Raw genomic sequence first — 24,332 nt, 5'->3', positions numbered from 1 at the left:
CAGGTATCCACTTGTTGTAATATAGGTTTTGCACGGCTCGACTATCAAAACAACAAATGAAGTGCAATAAAAACTGACACAAAATAAACAAATTGCAGCGTATATTCTGTCTTCACCTTCTTCCAAACAAATGTCTACGATCCCTGATTAATGCTTTCTGGCATCTTGTGCATTGCGAATTTATGTCAATTTAACATTTCAGCGACTAAGCTACTTTATAAGTCAATTAAAAATTCAATAAAAAAATTCAGCGCCTCTCAGATCCTTGCAGATGTATGTATGAGAAATTCAGAAGTGCTCACATTTAAAAAGAAGAGAAAAGTGCATGTAGACACTCTAAGTGGGATGAAAGCTGCATATTTGATTTAATCATCTCCCAACCCATCCCCATATTCTCTATCAATGTACATTACCAGGACTTAGAATTTCTTACAGTTGCTGCTCTTCTAACTACAAAAGTGAACACTGTTTTCACTTGTATTTATTACTACTACTGAAGTAAAGTTGCGGTCTGAAAATGTGGCCATGTTCTAAGATAGGAGAACCCCATGTAGTTAGTTATGCTCCAGAAGAGACACGTTCTGCTGTGAGAATGCAAATACTTGTTTCTGATGTGTTTTCAGCCTAACAGCTGAAAGCAAATCTTTCCAAATGTGAATCAATATAACACTTTGAAATAACATACCTGACCCTGCTTTGAGTGCAAGGCTGGGCAAGATGACCTCCTGAGGTTCCTTCCAACCTGAATTACTCTGAGAGTCTAACAATTCATTAGAGTTGTGAACTCCCAATATATATTTTGATCAAACTTTCTCAAGTTTAGTGATGAAACTTTGAAACAAACACCAGTTATTTCAGGTACCCAAATAGATCCACATTGTTCATGAGATGGCAAGGCACACACTCAGTGGCAATGTACACATTCCCTAGAATTTTTTCATTGCTTAACAATGGTAAGACAGTAATATAGGGTGAGATCCATTTTATTGCATGTTTGATAAAATAAATCACTTTCTGGGAGTCTCTCTCTCCCAGTCAACTATAAGGGAGCCTAATACAGGTATCTTCTATCGGATACCAAACTTTTAGACAACTAGCAAAATTAAGCAGGTTCCAACACACATTAAGTAACAATCTAATTGATATGCTACCCTTGAATTTTGTGCGTATCTTATAATTGAGTTACCAACAGATGAGTAGTGAATTGAGAATAATTCAATACTGACACCTTGTAGCCCCCAGCTCAGGAGCAATTATTAAAAAATGACCTCTGCTACCGGGCATGTTTCAGGACTTGATTCAAAACCTTGTGAAGGCAGCAGAAACTGCACCACTAACTTCACTTATCTGAATCATGCTTTTACAGCGATAGCCACAAAAAAGATGTCTTAAGTATTGCAACACTTCAATTTATCCCATTAAAATCCCTAGACTCTAGCACCCTGAATAGACACATGGATTCTCTACACATTTTAAGGGAAGAGATACATAAGGATGTATCTTGTACATAGGACAAGAAGTCAACAAAAACCTTTAGGTGGAATTCACCTCCTTTTTTTTTTTTCAAGGGTAAGTGATCAAAATACTTCCAGTCTCTAAAAACATCTTTTACTCAACCACAAAAATCCGGGCCAAGAGGCCAAGAGAGAGAATGGTGCTCTTGAATTACTAGTACAATACTTCTCTCAATCAACATTGACCCAGAATAGCATTAGAAGCCACTGTCAGGACAAGGGAGAACTGATAGAAAGACCTCAAGCACAACACTGTGCATTGAAATTCTATAAATTTTACCTCCAGTTCTGCATTCACTCCAAAGCCCCATACCCTGAGGACTTATCACTAAACTGTATGAACACAATATTAACACTAGTTCCAAACTGTACTTCAAGAGGGCAAATCCTATATTGTACATATTCTGCTGCACATGAATAGTGACAAATTTCTCATCCGGGGCAGCTTGAAAAATCAGCTCAACTCTGAAAGACCACCTACTGCTCTTTAAAATGCCACAATAATTGTCATTTAAAATCAAAGGTAAATGCTGTGCATATACAAGAACAATGCAAATGCAAATTTTGGGGACAGAGATTCATCCTTTAAAAATTTCACTGACAGGGACAGTCTGTACCTGTTTGTGTAGGCAGAATAACAAGTCACAGTTTTCAATTAACCGTACGTTTCATATTCTCTTTTGTTAAAGAGGTCGTGGATGGCAGCAGAGAGGAAAACTGCTGGCTGTGTTTCAAATAAAAGAAAGATGAAGCTGGCTCATTCCCCGGGACTGAATGGGGAATCTCGGTTCTGAAAGCTTTCTCGCATCCAGAGTGGGGAGAGGGAATAGCAAGGAGGGAGGCTGCTGCACCGGTGCTGGCTGGGAAACTCTACGGAGGGAAAGAGAGTTCATCTAAAGTAGGACACAAGTCTACAGCGCAGGCTCAGATGATCCACAGAGTTTGCTGGAAGCCCAGAGGACTGTGTTGAAGGTGTTCAAATCAGAAAGCCACCGAAGGTTGCTGGAGCAGATTGCAAGGAAACAATTTGTACTGCAAAGATGCTGTTTACAGGAGACGGATTTATTTTTAAGCCTTTCTGCCCTGCCCAGCTGATCCGAAGTTCCTCTATTTAAAGAAACAAAACAACCTTATTCTAAGTTAGCAATTTTTTGACATCGCTCCAACAAAGTGTGTCTTTAGAGATCAGAAGTCTGTAGGTGCACTTATTGCAGGGAAGATGGTGCGACAGCTGCAGCGCGAGGCACTGGCCTGACTGCCATCCTCCCGCGGCACTGCCAGAAGCAGCAGGTCTGCAGGTAATCCTCAAGTTCTAAACTACTTGTAGGTGAGGTTACTGGGGGAGGGACAATAATGCCATATCCTCAAATTAAGGCACCTATACAGTGCTGAGGGACAAAGAAGGGTGGATTTGTTATTCTACTTTTCCCCCCTTTCTTTTTTGAGAGAGAGAGAGAGAAAGAGAAAGGAAGAAGAAAGGAACATGGGGATGACATAACTGCACGGATGTCATTGACAAAGCCCTTGGAGGAACTGTGGGACAAAAGTGAATCTTTTCTATTGAAGTGAATGAAAATGGCAACTTGGAGGCCTCTAGGGAGGTTGGAGGGAGCCCCATGGGGGAGCTTAGCAGAGACACAACCTGCTTTGAGGAAGGAAAACAACCACACTTGGTCAAAAGGGAGGGAAGCCGAGCCTCCCAAAATGCTTATGGAGCTGTGAAAAGAAGCAGGAAGATGCTGAGGTACCAGACGGACACAGAAGCATTGTGCAGCCTTGATTGCTGAAACCCAAGAACGACAAAACAGGCAACATCAGAAATGGTTCTTTTCAAGAGCCGCTTCCCTCAGCTGGGGCACTGCTGGGAGACAGAAAAGGCTGATAAACCTTCCCATGGGGTCATGGGGTGCACGCTTGGGAAGTGACATAGGTGCTATTTCATGCAGCTGAGGGTCCTGAAAGGCAAGCAGGCAATGAATGTGGTCTGAATGTGACCGGGAACGCAACTAGGCAGTATGCCCAAGGAGGGAAAACCGGGTGCTGGACTACCTAGTGCCAGTACTAAGTAGGCCAAGTTTACTATGTCTTTGTCTGAGTGCAATTTAATTTTGGGGAGGAGGAAGATGAATATGGCCACTGCCTCGGCCTAGAGACATATAGCACAATGCAAAAATGATGGAGAAGGAGAAATAAGAAGGTTATATTAAGGATATGGAGCATGCCTGAAATGAAACCCAGGAAGAAGACCTCACTATAAATAAAGAAAATGCTGCTATGGGGATGGCTCGGTTAAATTATAAGAGAAGCCTGGCACCAACCTTTAGCAATGGAACACCACACTTGATAGATCTGCATGAAAACCAAAACAGATTAGTCAATTCGATGAAGTCTAGAAAGAAACTTCTGGTCACTTAAAGACAGAGTCTTTTTGTTTGTTTTGTAGTTCAGTACAGGTGAGCCTGGGTTTTAGCAAGCTTTCTATTATATTTGCCAGATACCTCAACACTGATTTATGGGTTTATTCTCTGTCACATTTTAGTAAAAATTTGTCAGCTGGGAATGGAACCACGGCACCACTGCAAAGAAAGCATTTGAAAAAATAAATCAATTCTACTTACACAATTTTATTACATATGAAGTATGTAATAAATTCACCTTTAAAAAAGGTTATCTTAAGGGGAAAATTCCAGTTTGTGAGGTAGAGTTTGTCACCGCAAGAATATGATGCACAAACAGAAACTGCAAAGAGGAAAGATTGAAAGGATGTTCATTCTGCTTGGGCAGAAAGATGCTTGCGTGACTAACCTCAAGAAGTCTCTTTCGAATCCTCCTTTCTGTAACAACAACTAAGGCATTTACAACACATGGAACATTCACAAAAATGCACTGCCTACAATACGAGTTGAAATCCTTGACAGCTCCAGGTGTGTAGCATTTCTGAAAATCAGATCTGATATGCCCTCTTTGCAAAAAAATACTGAAGAACAAGAGAAATACTGACCATTATGACTGTTTCTTTGAAGTCCAATGATGAAAGCCAAAGAAAGAACATATAAAGATCACAGCTGAAATAGTTCAGCAATTATAGACATAACGTCCCTGTCACATTGGCATGTTTGGACTTTTTTAAACTGCAGCAAATTTGTATTGCAGTTGTAGAGTAAAATTCCCCAGAATGACCCCACGAATAACTTAAAACTAAGCAGCACTGCATAGCCATTACGGGTTGGCTGCATAAATAAATTTATTAGGTGATTATTTTCAATTTTTTCCACCTTTTTAAAATTCATCTTTATTTATATCACATGTTCTCCAAGAATTCCATGAAATATTAGAATGTGGAGGTTGTGCAAGCTTATTATCCATACTTTACTGAACATTTTGAATGTCACATCACATTAAGACAGCTCCATTTTCACATGTTTAGCCTTACTTTCCTAAATGAAATTTGCAAATTTGGGAAGGAAGTAAAACTTCCAATTCAAAAATAATAATCAGAGCACAGAAAAGGTAACCATATATAGCCTAATTCATGGCATTGCAAACCATGTTCATACTCAGTAAATTCAACTGTAAAGAGTTTTTTGTGATGTCAATAACTAGGGATAAGAGAATGCAGAAGAAAACTCAGCATGGATGTGGTTTGTAGAGGAACCCTGTAGAGGACGACCCACAAATAAACGAATAAGATGTCAGACACTATGACACACTGTAGACTGAATGTGGAGGTGGATCATGAGAGAAGAAAGAAGGTCTATTATTAATTCAGATTTGACAGCCTGATAAACTTGCTTCAGCAGTAATTTCTACTTTAAAATTCCTAGAAAACAAGAAAAAAACACCAGAAACACATATGCAGCATCCTGCTTCCTGAAAGCTGAACACAATACATCGACAAAATCTAATTTCATGCCAATTTTATCAACTATAACATAAGCAAAAGCTGAACAGGCAGGCTGGTCTTGCAGGTAAAGCATCAGTCTTGAGTTCAATCCCTTGGCAATCACAGCAGGTTTACATTACTCGCCAACCTCTACCTCTGTTTGCTTTACAACATTTCGTCAGTGAAGTCTCTCTAGTTCATACAATACATGAGGGGAGCCATTGCCTTGTCTGAAGAACTTGCAGAGCACTGCTGTAATGGAGCACTAACCCTGAGACAGCACTGGATACAAATGATAAAACACTACGATCAAAGTATCAATTTTATTCTATTAAAGAATATTATACTATTATACTATTAGAGGAATTATACTGTTCCTCTAAAAGCAGAGGAGGAGAAGTATGCTGTAATGATAACAAATTAACCAGTTAGCAAAAATTAATAAAAAATATGCTCTTAATGTATAGAAGAAGTAGAAATAATTTTGTCACAACTGTTGAAATAGTTCAAGGAAGTGATTATTTCTCAAAGACGTTCAATGATCCAGTGTTTGGATGAATTTCAGCCAAAAAACCCACCAAAAGCCTAAAGAAAATAAAAAAAACCCCAAGATGTTTGCTTACCATACCATCGGAATTTCGAGGCAACAATGACTTATGTAAATTTTTGTCCTTTCCTATCTCCCGGCTCTCTTGCTCGGAGCTACTAATCTGCTCAGTAAATTCCCGGAACCACCTTAAAATCTTTATGATTTGTCACTTCATGACCCCAAAATTACTTGTAATTGATAATCTGAGGATCAGGAGTGGCTGCTCTGCTTAGATCTTCAATCTGGAAGATGCAGGTGCTACTGCCAGCCTAGGAATGAAGTGCTAAAGCAGAACAAAGCCATTGCTTTTCATCTGGAGATTACAGTATGACAGATAACGAAACACTGCATGATGTTTAATTAAGTTAACAATATAACACTAAGTTGTCACATAAAATGTGAATATGACACATTAGAGAAAGAATTAAAGAAATTATGCTAGAAATCTGAGAATAATTGTTTTCATTGCGCTCATTCTGCTGCAAACTGGAAAAAAAACCCCAAAGCCACAGAATATATAGATTGTTTGGACAGAACATACCTATTAACTCCTTATTTCTGACATCTAGGGCCATGTTTCGTAAAGCTGTAGCAACTGCACATACCACCCGGTCATTGTCTATTCGAAGCAGTTCCACCAGGATTGGCAATCCTTTTTCTTTGCGGACAGCAGCGCGGATATACACTGACCACTGTAAAGACACATGGGAGAGTGTGAAGAAGTAAGAAGTCCACTGTAGAAAGCAAGGCATGCGAGGTTATAACAGATACAGAATAAGGGGTAAGAGAAGCATGTGGATGCAAACTCAAAAGAGGGGAAATAATTGCATTTATGATGCTAGGCAACCACTTGATTTGGAAATTTGCACTGATTTTTTATGGTGGCAGAGAAATCAAATGATGAATTGACTTCACTCCTAGCACACCTGGTTACATTTTTAGAGCCCGAGTCTGCAGACCACTTGCTTTGCATCAGCATTTCCTATACAACACCTAATGATGCTTGTTCACTGCTAAAACAACAAAATTTATATTACAAAACACACCTTACAAAACATGTTCAAGAGCTCTGAGTATTTATTTGTTATTACCATAAGAAATATTCAGTCTAAAAAAAATAAAATGCTGTTATAATTTCTCTTGTGATTGTCAGCTTGTTCAGAAGGAAAATGAGGACGGGTTTTGGCACCTGTAGTGGTCCTAACTGGAAGACTATTGTACATCGAGAAATTAGAGAGTCCCGTAAGAGTTGACCTGAGGCAGGCGCAGGCCAGTGCTGTGCCGTGCTGCATTTACCGCCTAGCTGCAGGATAAACCCAGCGGCTGGTTGTATCGGAGACACCTGTAGGCATCTCCCACTTGGCAGATGATCACAACACCACTGGCATGTCCTTGTCTTCATCTCAAAACGAAGCAGCGTGCTCTCCTTTGAACATCCTTTTAGTTTGACAGTAGAAATGATGAATAGAGTTGTTTGCTTCTAAGAAAATCCTCTAAGAGCTCTAAAGACTATCATGCCAGTGAACCTCTCCATGGATGGGATCTGTGCAACGTGCTGTGACTAGGGGGTCCTTCCATTGCTGCACAGCTTGGGGTTCCCAGCACCTGAAGGGATGAAACATTAACTATACTATCCCCTTTTTCATTCCACTGTTAGCTCCAGAAGTTGGAAAAAATGTTAACAAGACCAAAAGTGTGACCTTGTGGTTTTAAAATCTATGGGTACTGCCAAACTTGAGATGTTTGGACACCTGCAGGATGTGCAGGTCTTCTCAGCACAGGGCACTTGAAGCCTTCTACTAGGCATATATATTCCTTCACACATCCTGAACTCTTCTCTGGGATTTTCATAAAGTTCACGTTCACGCTCCTGGTACTGATAGCTGAAAGGAATTTACTGAAGCAGAGCTTCTCCCTCCTTTCAGTGCTATGGCATGGATGATTATCCTGCCATCGTACCTGGCAGGTGAAGACACAGTTCTGGAAGCCCTTAGCCTTTGAAATATTTCAAGTCTTTCAGAATCTAGGATGATAAGCCTTAGGATTTTCAGATCACGATGACCTTCCTCTTTCGACAAACTTTCCTTAAAGAACAGTTAGGTCACACCTTGAAGAACAGTTACATTGCAATAGTGCTTCTCCGTAAACAGGAAGAGTAAAAACAAATTCCATGAAATAAAGCATTAGAAAAAGGTGAGCACACTCACTGTCAGCACACTGTGCTCGACCCCTGCATACAGCCTCCGCTTACCACAGCTGCGGTGCTCGCTTTAAAAGCTAGCGTCTGTTTATACTATAGAGAGGTGCCCTGAACAGCAACAGCCAGAATGTATTTTATGATAAGAACAGTAGATAGGGAGACAGCCAAGGGCCACAACGTTGGAATATCTGGAGTGCAAACTCATTCCAGGTGAAGTCACTCAGGGGAAACTGGGAAAAAGGAAAAGGAACCAGCATTTAAAGAATATTTTATTATTTCTCCCCTGTAGTAACTACGCATAACAAAAGCCAGCTGGCTGGACTTTGCTGTAGACGAAAAGTGATAATGGTTACGATAAGCTTTCAAGTCAGGTAAACGGGCCACGGGATTCTCGGCATCACTGAGCACAGTAATGTAATATGTCTAAAATGTAAATGTGCCATCATTTTCTGCAGCAAAGCAAATAGCTCTTAGGTGAGAGAAGAATTCTTGATTGATCTTATTCTATGCTCTCTCCTCCAGTCTTTTCTCTAGAACCAGTGTAGAGGATGATCATCAGATAAAAAACTAAAACATATCTTAAGCATCAGTGAGTTTAACTGAAAGTATCTGCTGAAAAAGAATTTCTTTCCTATACCTTGAATTCAATGGAATACTAAATATAAAGGATGCTATGAAATCACCAAATTAATCTTTCTAAGCTTCCTGTTTTAACAAACGTGCGTTTACCTGTCAGTTAAACACCCTCTCACCTGCAGCTGGGGGAACCCAAAGCAACAGCTCTTTGCTCTTACAAAATTCCCACTGCTCTATTTCCTGCACCTCTCCCAGGGGAGAGGCCTCCGCTGCCCTGGCTGTGATTGCGAGGTGACTGCCGGAGTGAGAGGTTCATGGCGGCAGTGAGATTATTTTGAGAAAGGAGTGAGCCCGTCTGGTTGAGGTGCGAGTGCGGGGCAGCAGGCGGTACACTGAAAGATGCTGTCCCTCAGTGCTAAAGCACATCGCAGATGCAGCGCTTCCAATACGGATTACACGGGGAATCAGTGGGGGCGTTTGTTTTGCAGAAAAATCTTACTTATGTTTATTCAATACCAGAGAGAATCTAAAACGATCTTACAGATGATTCGCTATATTATAAAAACCTCCACATTAAACCCTCAGTAAACAGTTTCCCTTTGACTTTTTTTTTAGTCAGCTACTAAGGGAAAACACAAGCACTTGTTTTATTAAACCCAGGTTTACAACAGACTTCTCGGGTTGTAGTATTTTCATCATCCATTCGAAAACAAAAGTCTGAAAGAAATAAATTATAAAATGGTATTTTTTTAACCCGAGGGAGAGCAGAAGACGTAGGAGAAACACTGAAACAACTGAGAATGAAAAAGAAAGAGAAAATATAACGCCCCTTACTGAATAAATGACGTGCAAGCCTTCTGCATCCGTAATGAACCAATTAATTTGATCACAATAGTAAAAAATACAGCTCCTAAGTTTTCATAGGGGAAAAATCCAGATCTAATGTTTTACAGACGCACACATGCACACACATACATAAAACAAGGGGGGAAAGAGAGAAAAGTATGTACGAAACCTCTCCTCTCCCTTGAGCATTCCTCTCCCCCCCCAGCTCTCTTTTTCCAGAGAACACCATCCGCTTTGGGAAAAGTTCACAGACTCCTCAATGTGTGATTTGCTATCATTTCATCTGCGTTTTCAAGTCATGCACCTTAGGCAGAAAGACAGAAATGTCTATTAATTGTTTCAACAGTCTCCAGAGAACTTTCCAAGTGGAAAGTGGTAAGAACTGTCTGTGTCTCTTTCCTTAAGCTGCCAATTAGGACAAGTCTCTGCAAGCAATTACGCTGCGCTGTGCGGGTTTCAGGAACGCTCAAATTGAGATGCCTCAAAACGGCTATTTTATTCTTGCAGAGAATGGAAAAATTGATTCGCTCTTGCGTATACTGATGATCCTTTTGTTTGCCTAAAGCCATCGTGAAACACGCCTGCATTTCCACATTGCAGGTCAATTGCTAATATGAGCTCAGTGAATTATAAAAGAGAAGAGATAAAAAATCATAAAAAAAGAAAAGAGACAAAGGATTTGCTGCCTATCAGTAGGTAAATGAGGCACTCTGCCAATATACTTAATCATCCTGTTACTCCACAAATCAGTGGCAGGGTCAACGATCAAATAACTGTTCAGTTTGTAAAGAGATAGGGCTCCTATGGGAGCAGCAAACACTTCAGAGGGAACAAGGAGCCAAAAAATAAAATAAAATCATTATTGTTGCATCAGATTGCAGCTAAATTATCAGAGACAAGCACAGAAGCCACAATCTGTGCATGAATACTCTTTACAGATAATTGAATTCGGGGGGCATAACTACTATACATCACTTTGAAGGTACCTAGTGCATCTCTATGTCCACTTTCATTAGTAGTTCCCTTTTTATTTTTGTCATGGTAATTAAGTAGAAAAATACAGTAAACTGGAAAATTATTTTTTAGTTTGTCACAGTTATTATTATAAAGGACCCTCTCCAGAGCTGAATGCCTCTGGGGATTAAGATTACATTATGCTGAAACTCAACAAAAGAGTAATTAATCTAGATAAAACTTATTTTGTTCAGAAAAATTGCAAAGCATTTAGGCAGTTAGGTCCTTTTAGTGTTTCACATGGTTTTCTTTATTCTCCTATGAAGCACCACCACAGGGGACCAAACTAAAAAAATGAAGAAATTTCCAGCACAAAATGAAAAAGAAAAAATCCCACCAAAATAAACCCACAAAGAAGCCCCAAGGAATACCAGCAATTGCATACACTTGATATTTTGAATTGATTCACTTTCCTGCCATTGCCATCAGTGTTACTGGAGTAGCTCCAGAATATTTCACCATCACATACTTCAGTTTTGACTAGAGTTTGCATTGTATTGGTACAGTTCAACGCTGTGACTCAAAGACTACTGAGATATCGGATATTAAAGGATACTGATGAGACACAAACTACAAAATGAAAGTCAAATCAGGGCGGCAAGCATGACAAAGCAAACTAAATTACCAAAAGAACCAGGAAGATTAGAGAGACTCAGAATTTGCTTAGTCAGAGGCTTAGAAAGGGGCTGTATGCTAACAGCTGTGGAACACTAGACCATGGAAGTGAATTGCATGTTGAATAACCAAAGATCAACAAGTAATCAAAGATCAGTATTCCTCTTTATCTGATCATACTCGATGTAATACATGCACCAGGAAAAAAAAGAGTATTTTTACATTCCACTTAGAAAATTACAGATCTACTTCACTCAAATAACTCTACTGGGATCCCTGTGAAGTCACACCACCTGACAGAGAGGAAGGCTCTGCAAGCTTGGTTATCTTTTTGCAGTTTCTGAAGAGTGCAAGCAGTCTCCATTGACTTTCTGCTCCCTGACTCAGTGTTTTGTTCTTGGAAATGATTGCATCTGGTAGGCCACCAATAAGTTCTCTATGTCTCTGTTTTGGGACAAAAGAAAAGTATTAACTAGTTACTTTTCTCTTTCTCCATGACCTCAGTCAAGCTTAAAGAGAAAGGAAAAAATCTTGTCGGTAAAGGTATACAGTTAAAGAAATAACTTGGAGAAAACTAAAATGGTGTTAACAGAAGATATCTTAAACGTTTGAGTAAGGTAAAGCTCAGAAGGAACTGCCCTTGCACCTTGTCATTCTTGGTTCTGCAATACAAGTATGTACTGTGTATTCAAAATGATCTGAGTGCCGTTACAATGACTTTTCCAAGAGCTGTATCTAATATAATTTAAAAAAGAAAGGCTTTGAGACATAAGTGACACATCTCATGGGAAGCAAAGTGACCCAGCACAGTAAGGAAGTACTTTGAGTGTGAATTCACCATGAGCTACTTGTGATCCCATTCCACTAACTGATGTCCATGCTGTCTGTGATACAGGTGTTTGCAGCAGCAGGTCTTGCTTCTTGAATATTGTCCTGTCCCTTTAATCTTGTCTTCCTTCCAATAGAGCCAATACATTTTTCTGTATTAATTGATGCTGCCTCATCTATGTTGAGGATTCCATCCAGGTAAGATTTCCTGACAGAATAATGCATTGGTTATTTTAGAAGTTTGCCTTTGTTGATTAGGTGACGTGTTATAAGCGATCTTCTCTATCCTATCATGTAAGGATTCATAATATTGGTATTTTGGAGGAAATGAATGTAAGCCTTTTCACTGTAACCCAAAAACTTGCTCCTGGAACAGCCCAATGAAACCCTAAAGGGGTAATATGTAAATAATGAAAGTAATCAGAGAAGTCTGTCAAGGAACACACAATATGTCCTTGCCTGATAAGAGGAAGATTGATAACTTAGATGTCTGCTGCTTTAGACAATAATTACTCATTTTCTGCAAGTGTCTGGATGGTAAGTAAGGAGCTTGAAACTCTTTTCATACTACTCTTTGAAGTAGCTGCACTGACCTTGTGACTGAATCAGTCCCTTTTATGTTTTCAGTATCCTTATCTAATAATTTACTTAATGGAGCTCTTGCTCCCAGGAGACTCAGATTTCTCTAGGATGGAATTAAGAAAACAAACTCGCCTAAGGAACAAAGACTGAGATTTCATCTAGCTATCTCCAGAGATCAGGCCAATGACCCATAGACCCCATTCACATGGGTATTGTACCTCTTGGGGGTCAAAGGCAAGGACATTCAGTTGTCTAACCAAAGAGCCTTATCATTCCCTGCTGAGTTTGATCAAATGTGGAAGTGAAAGGAAAGGAGGTAGCAAGAGCTAGTCAAGGAACGCTATGGCCTCAGGCGACTGCAAGACAAACAGAGCAGCACTTGTTCCTGATGTTGAGAAGCCCAAGGAACTAACAGACACTCAAGGAAATGCAACTGGTCAACCTGTCATTAAAGCAGATGAGGAAGTTTGTAAAGCCTGAAAAGCAACTGGGACAGAAGTCTGGGCACACAGAAGGGACTGACCAAGGCCCAGAGCAGGTGTGCTACCTGTTGTAATGTAAGCCATTACGTTGCCAATACAAAACACAGTAGGTCTTGTTTCCTGGTTTTAAAAGGTATTTATTACCTATATAAGTTATAATAGTATTTAAGCCAAAACAGGATCATATGAATGAAGAAGGGTTTGACAAAACTAAAGAAATCCTACTTGCGGTGACAAAACTGTGTTTTTAACTGCATGTAATAGAAAAGATAATATTGTAGGACCAAAGGTCCTGAAACACAGGAGGTTTGCAGAACATCAGGAAATGCTTTTTCACTGTGAGGGTGACCAAGCACTGGCACAGGTTGCCCAGAGAGGTTGCGGATTCTCCACCCTTGGAGATACTCAAAAAACCATCTAGACATGGTCCTAGGCAACTGGCTCTAGGTGACCCTGCTTGAGCAGGGCATTGGACCACATGACCTCTAGAGGTCCCTTCTGACCTCAGCCCTTCTGTGATTCTATGAGTTCACAGCAACGGGTATTGCAGAAATGTCTCTGGCAGATAAACTGACATCAGTCTAAATTTAGCTGTCAGATACATATAGATAGACATAGTAATGTACAGATATTCCAATATCGCCTTTCTTCCTGAGAAGCAAATTTTGTTGAAAAGGGACATAACCTTGGATTCTTGACATCGTTAACTCTAGGACGTTTTGCATATAACTTTTTACATGCTCAGTAGATTTAATGTATTAATAGCCCATTGACCAAGGTGAAAACTAAAAAGAACCTTCCACTTTTATTCCCACCATCTAAGGAAAAATACTGATGCCAGACTATAGATAAAAAGATCTATGGAGATTTCCTTTTACAAGATGTCTTGTACTTTTATACCTTCTAATTTTTTTAAGCCAAGATATTAAAATAAATAATGATAAGAGGTTGCAGAAAGGACTTCAGGTTTGAAGTATTGTAATGACAGAAATTTCTTAAGAAGCAGGCAAGTGTCTTCAAAATACAGCTGAGTGAGTCAGCAAACATCCTATTTTTATTCGTGCACAAACTTGGCAAAACCCAAATTATATGTCAAAGAAAACTAAAAAAGCTCCTAATGAAAGTAGATACCTAATGGGAAGTAAAGAGTCTCCACTGCTTCCAAAGGCCTGTCTCAAGCCTTATTTGCTCAGGGAAAACTCCAGCTAAGCTTGATGAGGAACGTATTTGCCAATATTTTTATCTCATATTACTAAGCAGCTTTAAAATGCAAGTTCATATTAAGTATAATTAGAAAAAAGTCTACTTTTGAGAAAATATATATCTTGGAGTGGCACTGAAAGAAAGTAAAACCAAAACGAATGGCCATCCTTCTTATGCATTGCTCCTTCTGCCTGTAGGACAGCAGACAGCCTTTAGGACACAGTGAAATTACCCTGGTTATGATTTGATGGGAGAAAATATCTTGGGAAGCAATGAGTCCCCTCAAACAGAAACCCAACCATCCGCCAGTCGCAGCTGAGTTCTGCAGAAGGGGGGAGGTTCGTGCACGTACAGCGCCGACAACTGACCCGCAGGCTGTCAGGTCGTGTGTGTACTCGGAGTGCGTACTCACAGTGGCCATCAGCCCCATCAGGAGGGGGACACGCAGTGACCAACTGCCAGTGTTACAGGCCACTGCGCAAAGCAGTAGTCAGACCTTGAACAGAGCAGTATCCTGGCAGAGATGCGGAACACTTCAATTTGTCAAATCCCACTCCAAAGCATACGTATTTGGATGTCTCCATATATATTATCCCAGAAGGGCCGTTCATATTATGCGTAGATGCCTCAAGTAAGTACATGAACAAAAAAGACAGATCGGTGGGGATATGCATGTATTTTTCCATGAAAGGAATGGGTTTGCTTCCTTCAGATCCCAACACCAGCGTCCTCCCTGTGTAACGACGTCTTGGTACACAAGACTGAGAGGAAGGAACTTCCATATTCACCTGAAACAGCCTCTTCCAAAATGAGTTCTGCTTTGTATGTAAGCTGTCAATTTCTACTTCAGAACCAGAATAAACATCAAAGTTAAGACAGGAAGATGTGATCTATCCCAGGCTACATTTTTGCATTGAAAATATCCTTCCTCATACCTTGTATCAGTATCCTGTTTCGTTGGTAAACTTTCATTTGGACTTGTTAATGTATTTGTCACCGATACGCTCCTTTTTTGATTTGTTATAGATTGCCTTGGTTCTGGTAATAATTGCACAGCCAAAAAAGACAAGTTTATTTTGCAGATGGGTAATTAATATATGGCAAGACTTTGGTCAAAAGTGTTTTACCTTGACGTAGAAAAATTATATGCAAATATATATATATATGTCACACTTTTTTCTTCTTTGTTAGTATTTGATTTTAGAAGGAAATTCTGCAACTGAACCAGTGCTAAAAATATCCTACAGATTAAGATTTATTACGTGCATGTGTTGATCTTATGTGCACGTACCAATGAGAAACTATATTCCCTGAAATAATGAAAACTTCCAGCCTCTCTCAGCTATTAATCCTTAAAGCTACGAACTGCTGCTTTCTTTTTGTGTTTGAAATTTTCAAAAGCAGTCTAGGGGATTTAGACGCATATTATCTGTTAATTCCAGGGGCAGACATTTATCTAAATCCTCTACATAATTTCTTATTTTTAAAAATTATTCAGGCTTCCTTTTCTGTGCGCACTTTCCCTTCATAATGGCATTGGTTAAGCACTGCCTGTGTTAAAAGTGTTACCTCTCGGTCACTGAAGAGGATCAGACACCTTTATACCAGAGGAACCAGCAGGATGAAACAGCTAGGAAAGAATTACGCATGTGTATCAATAGCACTGTATTGTGTTCTGGAAGAGACCGTATCTTCATTTTCATCTTCCAGCGTGTGAACATGCCTGCTGCACTGGGATTCTTCTGATGTTAAAATAATGCTAACTGTAAAAAAACCCACAATTGCTCTTGCTATTAATATTAATAGCAACATTGTTTATTTTAATGCAGTTTGCTCTTCTTCTTTCTTTCAGTGCATCTTAAAAGTTCTTCTTGAAAATTTCAAGTAAAAAAAAAATAATCTTTTCCTATTCTTTACACAATTACATTTTCTTGGAAGAACTTAAAAAAATGAAAATCTCCCTTAGGAATAACCTCTTCTTTCAAGAATTTTCTATCTTTTATTTCAGTCATTTTATATCCAGAAGACTGCAGCAGTAGAAAAGAGAGGTCAAAAGGTGGAAACATCAATGCTTATGTAATCCCCAAAGAGGATTATTCCCCTCACAAAAATGGCTAGTATGACATGTGAAATTAAGGATATTAATTCTGTGTCTGCACATCACTTGTAATGGAATTGGTGAATCTTTGGAAAAATGCAGCAACACGAGAACAACTGAGCTTTTCCCATGGTATCAGCGTGGATGGTATTAAAAGTTCAGATCAGTTTTTCTAACCCGGCACTTGCCAAAGAGCTCTGTGGAGCCGTCCTTCCCCTCCCTGTACACTTCTGCCAACTAAAGGATGACAGGTATACAGATTTATTAGAAATGGGAGTAGGGGCACCACTTGGATTTTAGCACGCCTGTTAGTCCTGGCAAATACGCATGCATTGTTTTCTCGTTTGGAGCAGGGCTACACCCATTCCCAGATGGATAAAGTGCATTTATCGTGTTTCTGTGCCAGGATTACACAATCTGATGTGGTCTACAGTATGAGAATAATAAAAGCATAATGATTTTCAGGCGCAGTGTATACGTAGCACTTCATAGGAGAAAAATCACCGGACAGATACTTTGTTACTTATTTCATACATCATTCAATGCAATAGTCAAAAGCATGTGGAACACAGTGCTCAAAAAAGATCACATGCCTCTGAAAATCTACTGAATGTGCCAACTCAACTTCTGATAAAACTTTATAGGAAAAAAAAACCCAATTTATTAGTGTCGGGGCTAACATTTTAAAATTAATGCCTAATTAAATTGGTATTTACATATCACATGTGAATGCCCAACTGCTGAAAACCAAACCGGGTACCTTCTGAGACTCAACTCTGATAACTGTGTTTCTCCATACATGTGTGTTTTCATAGTAAATGAGAAAAATACCCACTGAGAGTTAACTTAAAATCAACGCATTATATTTACACAATAGGATTCGATAGTAAGCACTTTCACACAATCAAGCCAGTTTATCATCGGGAAAGCAATAAAGAAATTGCCCTAAAAAGTAAACCAGGCTCAACTGTTATCTTGAATTTTACCAATTCGTTCTAAATTTAGAAATATTTTCAAAATCTAATAAATGAGTTTTAATTTTTTTCTCAATTCACTGCAAATAATACAAGGGAGAAAAATGTATCTTTTGACTATAATTGAAAAGTAGGATTAGCTGGAATAGAGTGCTTTGATTGAGCATTTCTTTGCTTATTGTACATCTTTAATCATATTGTCGACGTATTTTAATAACGTCTGTATTTAATAACGTCTTATTTTTAAAAAAAGCAGGTAAGATTACTTGTGTTGATCTTGCTCTCTGCTCTTGCCTGGTTTCTCTTAAGAGACAGAATGTCAACCAGTTTCTGCAGTAACAGAACAATATGGTTTCATTTGATTGTCACTGGTGATATTTTTGGCTCATTTTTCAAGGCTCTGTCACCCAGATTCATAAAGAAGCTGCTTTTCCTCATTTGGATATTGGTTTTCAGCAGCAATTTTTCATACTTGACTTGACCTATGATTTTCACTGCTGCATGCCAACTTTTGCTATGATATGACTATCTGTATCAATTCAGAGGACTTGAAATACTATCCCCAATTTGACTGCAGATAGTTCTGTGAAAACAGAACGTTATTCCACTACCAGGAGCATTCAGATACATATATATCACCAGCTTGCTGTCATCTGTAGGGTTTTTTCCAAACTGAAAAAGAAAGACGTATCAGGTTAATATTCCTACCTTCCAGCTCCCAGCAGCCAAGTTCTGCAGTGCCCCTGCTGCCCCCTCCAGCGTGTCTGGATTTGAGCACTCAGAAAGAAGTGTGAGGTAGGGTTTGACTATTGAAGGGTGCCACAGCATCTGGATTCCTTTGGGTGGTTCTGCACAGTCTGGGAGAGGTCCTACGCCATCCCACTGTTGGAAAGTACAAATCAGATTGTCAGCGAGGAACAGCAAAATACTTGAGAATTGACGCAGTTGAAGTTGTAACATCTACGTGTGCGTACACAAACGCATCTGCCTGCAAGCAGCCGTTCTCGATTTTAGCATATCCTGTGATTCTTCATAGAGAGCCCAAATTTCCTACTCAACACTCCTTATAGAAGAGCTACAGCATTGGCAGAAATCACAGTGTTTTAGCTAGCTGACATAACAAAACCACTTTTCACTGCATTTACTTTTTTGTGTGGGAACGGAAGCCCAGTGAATGTGAACGTATCTTAAGAGGCAAATCTAGAACTTGCATGGGAAGAAGAGATTTTCCTTTTTCCCATCCTGCTCAGTTCTCCACATTCTCTCTCTTCTCATGAGAAAAAAAAACAACACCATGAAACACTACTGTGGCAAACTGAATCGCCAAAGGCCATGAGCCCTCCGTCCCCTGAAAAGCCCAAGTGTGACAAATCTTCCTCAACTGCACAACTTCTGGCTTCTCACCGTGTGAGTGCCGGAGGCATTTGGCCATACAGCCAGCCAGCCGCCCCGTCTGAGACTCCGATGTAGTCAGTAGAACCACATCCCACAGACCAGACTCTTTCTCTCATCGCATACAGAGTTTTGCCACGAAAATAACCCTAGTCTGATATCCCAAATGGGCAATATTAAAACCTGGACAACAAGCAGGTTATTGCACAAAACCCACTCTTAACGGAAAGAGAAACTTTATTCCAGGAGGACAGTGATTCACCTCTCCAGTGGAATGCACAATACTTGCACCTAAACTTGAAATATCTTAAAAGAAGGAAAATCAAGGACTTTTTTGTGTGGTTTTTTTAAAACAAAAGTAAGCTGTGGCATGCACTTTTAATGAAATCTTAAATGTGTTTTCTATCTATGTAACGTATATTTTGCTTAGGTTTGTAATGATAAAGGGATTTAGAAAATTCATAGCCTTAACACCACTGTTAGGAACAAGCCTCAACTTTTTAATGCAATCTCTTTTCTAACACCTCTGACATGTCCAGATTGCATGATACGATACAAAGTAAACCTTTTCATGCCTCAGGTTAGAGCTTACTGTGATTATGTAGATAAAAAATGTGTATCGTAACATTAAACATCTACAAGAGATACAAAGATAGCCCAAACCAAATTAATTCCTTGTTTAGATCTGCAAAAGTTAATTTAATTAGAAGTCAAACGACACAACAGTACTTGCACAGCAAAGATCTAGAATCTCTTGTTTTCAGGAAGTTATCAATCATCATTTTATTTAAGCTAACTTTAAAAATCTACGTATAGTTGAAGGGACAACCAATCAAGTAACACAATTTTAACAAGGTTTTGCTAGATCACTACCATTAAGAATGCAAACCCCTATTTTTTTCTAAATTAAACCAGAAGAAACACCAAAGTAGAAAGCTAGTGGGACCACTTAATACACACGAGCAGTTACTGAAAACCAGAAAGCTGCTCAGATACGAAACTCACTGTGCTGGGCAAAAGCTACCATAGTTTAAAAGAACTGGCACAGCAATACCCAGTGGTGGTTGCAAAACTACAGGAAAATTGCCTTCTAGAGAAACAATCCCTTTAAATGACACTATTGTAGGGCTGTGCCTTTGAATATTTTTAATACATTTCTGCCTTTAAACCAATAGGTTGATTTCACTGCATGTGACTCAGTTCTCTTTTTTTCTCCATATAAATCACCATCCTTGCCAGAAATGACTTCTCGTCAGCTCATAAAAAATACATTAAAGCCTGCTTCTTATTTTAACTCTTGGAATTCAATCATTTACACTGGCAGAATTTTTTGGAAAACAAATGAGAAACTTATCTTACAGGTCAAACCTGACCTCACACCGGCTTTAGGCTTTGTACCTTACTGAGCCCACTAACGAATGACTTGTGATGTCTAAGGGCACAAATTCAGGTCTTCATCCATCTCATTCCGATTTGCACAAATTATGGACACATCACGCAACTGAATAGTGTTTGCACAGGGTACTAATAATAGTATGTCACAGACAAAGTACATATAACATATCAAGGGTATCAGATCAACCCCATACATTTTTTACACCTATGTGTGGATGTAACTTTTTTTTTAAACGCAGGTATTTACAAGCCGAAAGACTGCTGAAAATCAGCTGACACAAATAGAGCTGTATATATGTTCGTGCTGTGCTGGTACTTATAAAGCACTAGAAATGATACTTGCAGATAAATTAATATTTAATGTGGTTTTGCCATTCTGCCCAGTAATGAGAAAACGTTTGAAAAAAAATGTGAGACAGATTACTGCATTTCCCTGCCCTTCTTGCTACTCTCTTTTAGCACATGATTGTATTAATTTATCACCAACTGTGGGGGAAGACGTTTTTCTCAAGACACTGTGATGCCTCAGGGTCCTTGTAAGGGTGATTGAAGTCTCTGGTACCGCACCTGCATCTGCAGGGAAGGCGCAGTAAATCCAGTGACATTGGATAATGTCCTGCACCGTTCCTCAGATGTCGTGCGTGTGCCCAGAGCAGCAGAGCGGCATGCGCAGGGAGACTGTCACTGCCAACCACGCATAACATACGTGCTGTGCCTATGGAAGCCACTTCAAGGTCATGCGATAAAGGGTGACAGAACTGCAGACACTTTCTGGGAGGTAGAGGGCACAAGCAACCATGACATGGACCATGCTGGAGCGAGTCCAGAGGAGGACCACAAAGATGATGAGAGGGCTGGAGCACCTCTCCTGTGAAGACAGGCTGAGAGAGTTGGGGCTGTATAGCCTGGAGAAGGCTCCGTGGAGACCTTATAGCGGCTTTCCAGTACCTAAAGGGGGCCTACAGGAGAGATGGGGAGGGACTCTTTACCAGGGAGTGTAGTGATAGGTCGACGGGTAATGGTTTTAAACTGAAAGAGGGTAGATTTAGATTAGATATTAGGAAGAAATTCTTTACTGTGAGGATGGTGAGGCACTGGAACAGGTTGCCCAGGGAAGCTGTGGATGCCCCATCCCTGGAAGTGTTCAAGGCCAGGTTGGATGGGACTTTGAGCAACCTGGTCTAGTGGGAGGTGTCCCTGCCCATGGCAGGGGGTTGGAACTAGGTGATCTTTAAGGTCCCTTCCAATGCTAACCATTCTATGATTCTATGACCTGTCATGCACTCCCTGTCTCCGTGTTTCAGCTCCTCTCTGCTCCTGCATGTGTGATCTCAGCTAACCCTTCACTGAAGGACTTAAAGGTTTCTGGCATCTTCCACGTAGCTGAGACCTGTGCCTGCAGCTGTACAGCCCAACTGTTGCAGGGCATGCAGGACTGATACAGGTCAGAAAAGAAGCTTTTGTAAAGGAGATTTTCCTGATCTTCCCCCATTTATTTTGCATTTCATAAATATAAACATCCATTGCCTGAGCAAAAAAAAAAAAAATTTCCCCCCAAATGATATTAGAGTCCATTTTCTCAAATGGTGGGTAAGGCATAGCAGAAGTTGCTTTGTAGTTCACATTGCTCAATGTTAACGACGCGAGGCAGCGTGTGCTAAACAACTCTACCCAGTGAATTACCGGAACAGTTACTGTATTGTTGCAGACCATCAGGAATGATCAGTAAGGTCTATTTGAGATAGGCTGTGCGTATATTAGGAGCCTCTGAAAAAGAGGACGACTGCATGCGATTACTCTTCCTAGCTTATGCTAAGGAGGAAAAAAAAGTCATAAACAAATATTCCTTCCAGACTTCTCTCCTTCAGCTGAAATTACCCACATATATCGTGGTCGAAGCTGACAAACTGTTTGTTACGTGGGTGAGATACAAATCTCTCATTTCCTGAAACTGCTGCAAACAAAGGATGAAAGTCAAGAAGAATAAAAAGCCGAACACAAAGATCTCTAAGAACAACAGGCTTTTTAGAGCAAGAGTATTCTAATAAAGTTTCCAAAGTTTTCACATTACTAAGGAACTCTGAGAGGAGAAAAAGATCACTCATCGAGATGCTCCCCCGTGCCACACAACAGATCATCTACCACCTTCTTTCTCAATTTAATGAATTCAAATCTACACTTATGGTGTAGTTGTACTGGCTACCTGGGAAAGCTTCAACTCAGCAAGGAAGTGCACTCTCCATATTTTGGGTTTTGTACTAACAACCTCAAGTTGGTGGTGTTTGTCATTAAGGAGTATCACATGACAACAGGTTTTCCAAAAACAGCGTTTTATTTTCATTTATTATATATGAGTGTTCCACACCCCCCCCCACCCGAGTCTGTGCAAAATACCACCACTAAAAAAAACAAAATCTAGGAAAAAATTCAAACAAAACCCAGCAATGACTAAATGACTTTAAACTAACAGCCCCGCTAAGAGGACAATGATTTCTCACCCTGGGTATCTTAGCGGCTGTGGCTGCAGCAGTCTATGACAGCTGTCCCCACACATGTCAACAACCGCTTTTGGAAGCCTTTGTCCAAGAGATGCACTGGACAATGCTGTCAAGAGCAGAAATCTAAAGTTAAGCAACAAAAATTCATCAAAATCACAGAGCTTGCTTCCAGGGGCGATGGGATGCCATGCAGCTGATACAAAGAAGGCAGGAATGCCGCTATTTAAATCAAGTCAAATTTCAGTTTAGGCATCCAGGCCTAAAGAAAGGTGGTGAATGTAACTGAAGATGTCCACTCACACAGAGACAACAGGAGTAGGGTGGGAGAGGGCAGAGCTGCTCTGGTCCAGCAACATGTACTCCCAACAAAATATCTTTTGATATTGTTACTATCGTTCCATGACGATTCTATGAAAACTGGATAATTTTCAGATACAGTTTATTGCATAAATAAGGGTAACCTGCCCAGTTTGATCCGACGGCGTTCACAATTTTGGGAAAGGTTTTTAGAGTGCTTTCAAAACATTCCAATATTTTGAATCTTTATTACTAATCTGAGATATGAATAAATCTAAATTTTACTTCAGATTATATATTACATTCTTAAAATAATTGTCAATGCCTTTATTCAACTTTTTAATATTATTACACTTGGCTAAGAAAAATAATTTAATTCCATTTGTGCATTTTGTCTTTGCTTAAAAACCAGACCCCTCTCAAATAAAACAGGATGGAGTTCAGTCCAGGGCCAACAATTTTTGGCATATCACTACACCTCCTTCTCCTCACCCCTCTCCTCTCCATAAGAAGCTGAAGCTAATGGGCTTTGCACTATATTCCGCAAATTGACAAATACAAATGATACTTAATAACCCTGTAGTTTTGACTTCAAAAACAATTTGGTTAAACATGATACTGAGAGATTCCCGGGGTACATGGGATGTTTCTGTGTAGGCAAGCAGGAATTTAGAAATGGTTGCTAAGAAGCTCTGTAAGGAACCGCTCAAGATAGTTGATTTCTTGCTAATCAATACTTGACATAACCCCCTTGTGCAAGACAAGGAAGCAACAAGTGAAAATAATATCCTCCCTGAGCAGAACATACTGGTAACAGAATCTTTCATCCCTAATCCCAGTTTAGGTTATTAGCCAAACCCAGGAGCCACCACCATTTCTCTGTTTCTGTGTTTATTAATTTGGTATGGCTTGGTAGAGTATTGAAATCTACTTGGTAAAATAGTGGTCTCACCACACGAAAAAGCATATCTCACAGCTTTATTTTTTATTCTTTTTGAAATATTATTGCCTTAAGCCTCCTATTTCACCTGGATAGAAGAATTTACAGCCCATTTAGCTAGCATGCTAAAGAGGTGTGCCTGTCAATTGATAATGATATATGACTTGAAGTGTTGCTGTTATACCTTAAGGCTCCTGACAGAAGGTGAAAGAGAAGGTCAGGCTCATTTCAAAAGTGCCACTTCCAATCAAAAATCAGATTTTGGGCTAGATTCTGGACTGCCAAGAATGATCACAGGTGGGGAACTCGAGGGGAGTGTGAAACCAAGGAGTCAGCCTCTTTCTTCTTTGTGAAGAAAGGAAAAGAAATTAAATAATCTACATGTATATATGATGGGCTGCGTAAC

General features: G+C 39.7%; 1 protein-coding gene across 4 annotated transcripts in view; it reads right to left on the bottom strand.

Moving 5' to 3' along the window:
- Positions 1-24,332, bottom strand: part of CTNND2 (catenin delta 2) — a 680,238-nt gene that overhangs the window by 69,691 nt on the left and 586,215 nt on the right. For all 4 annotated transcript variants that reach the window (XM_063326147.1, XM_063326148.1, XM_063326150.1 and 1 more), the window contains 2 exons: positions 18,113-18,286; positions 6,528-6,678 (listed from right to left, as the gene is read on the bottom strand). In XM_063326147.1, coding sequence (XP_063182217.1) covers positions 6,528-6,678; positions 18,113-18,286 — 325 coding nt within the window. The remainder of the gene's footprint in view (positions 1-6,527; positions 6,679-18,112; positions 18,287-24,332) is intronic.

The sequence above is a fragment of the Chroicocephalus ridibundus genome, chromosome 2 (assembly GCF_963924245.1).
Source record: "Chroicocephalus ridibundus chromosome 2, bChrRid1.1, whole genome shotgun sequence".
NCBI lineage: Eukaryota > Metazoa > Chordata > Aves > Charadriiformes > Laridae > Chroicocephalus > Chroicocephalus ridibundus.
This window is presented reverse-complemented; position numbering and strand designations above follow the sequence as displayed.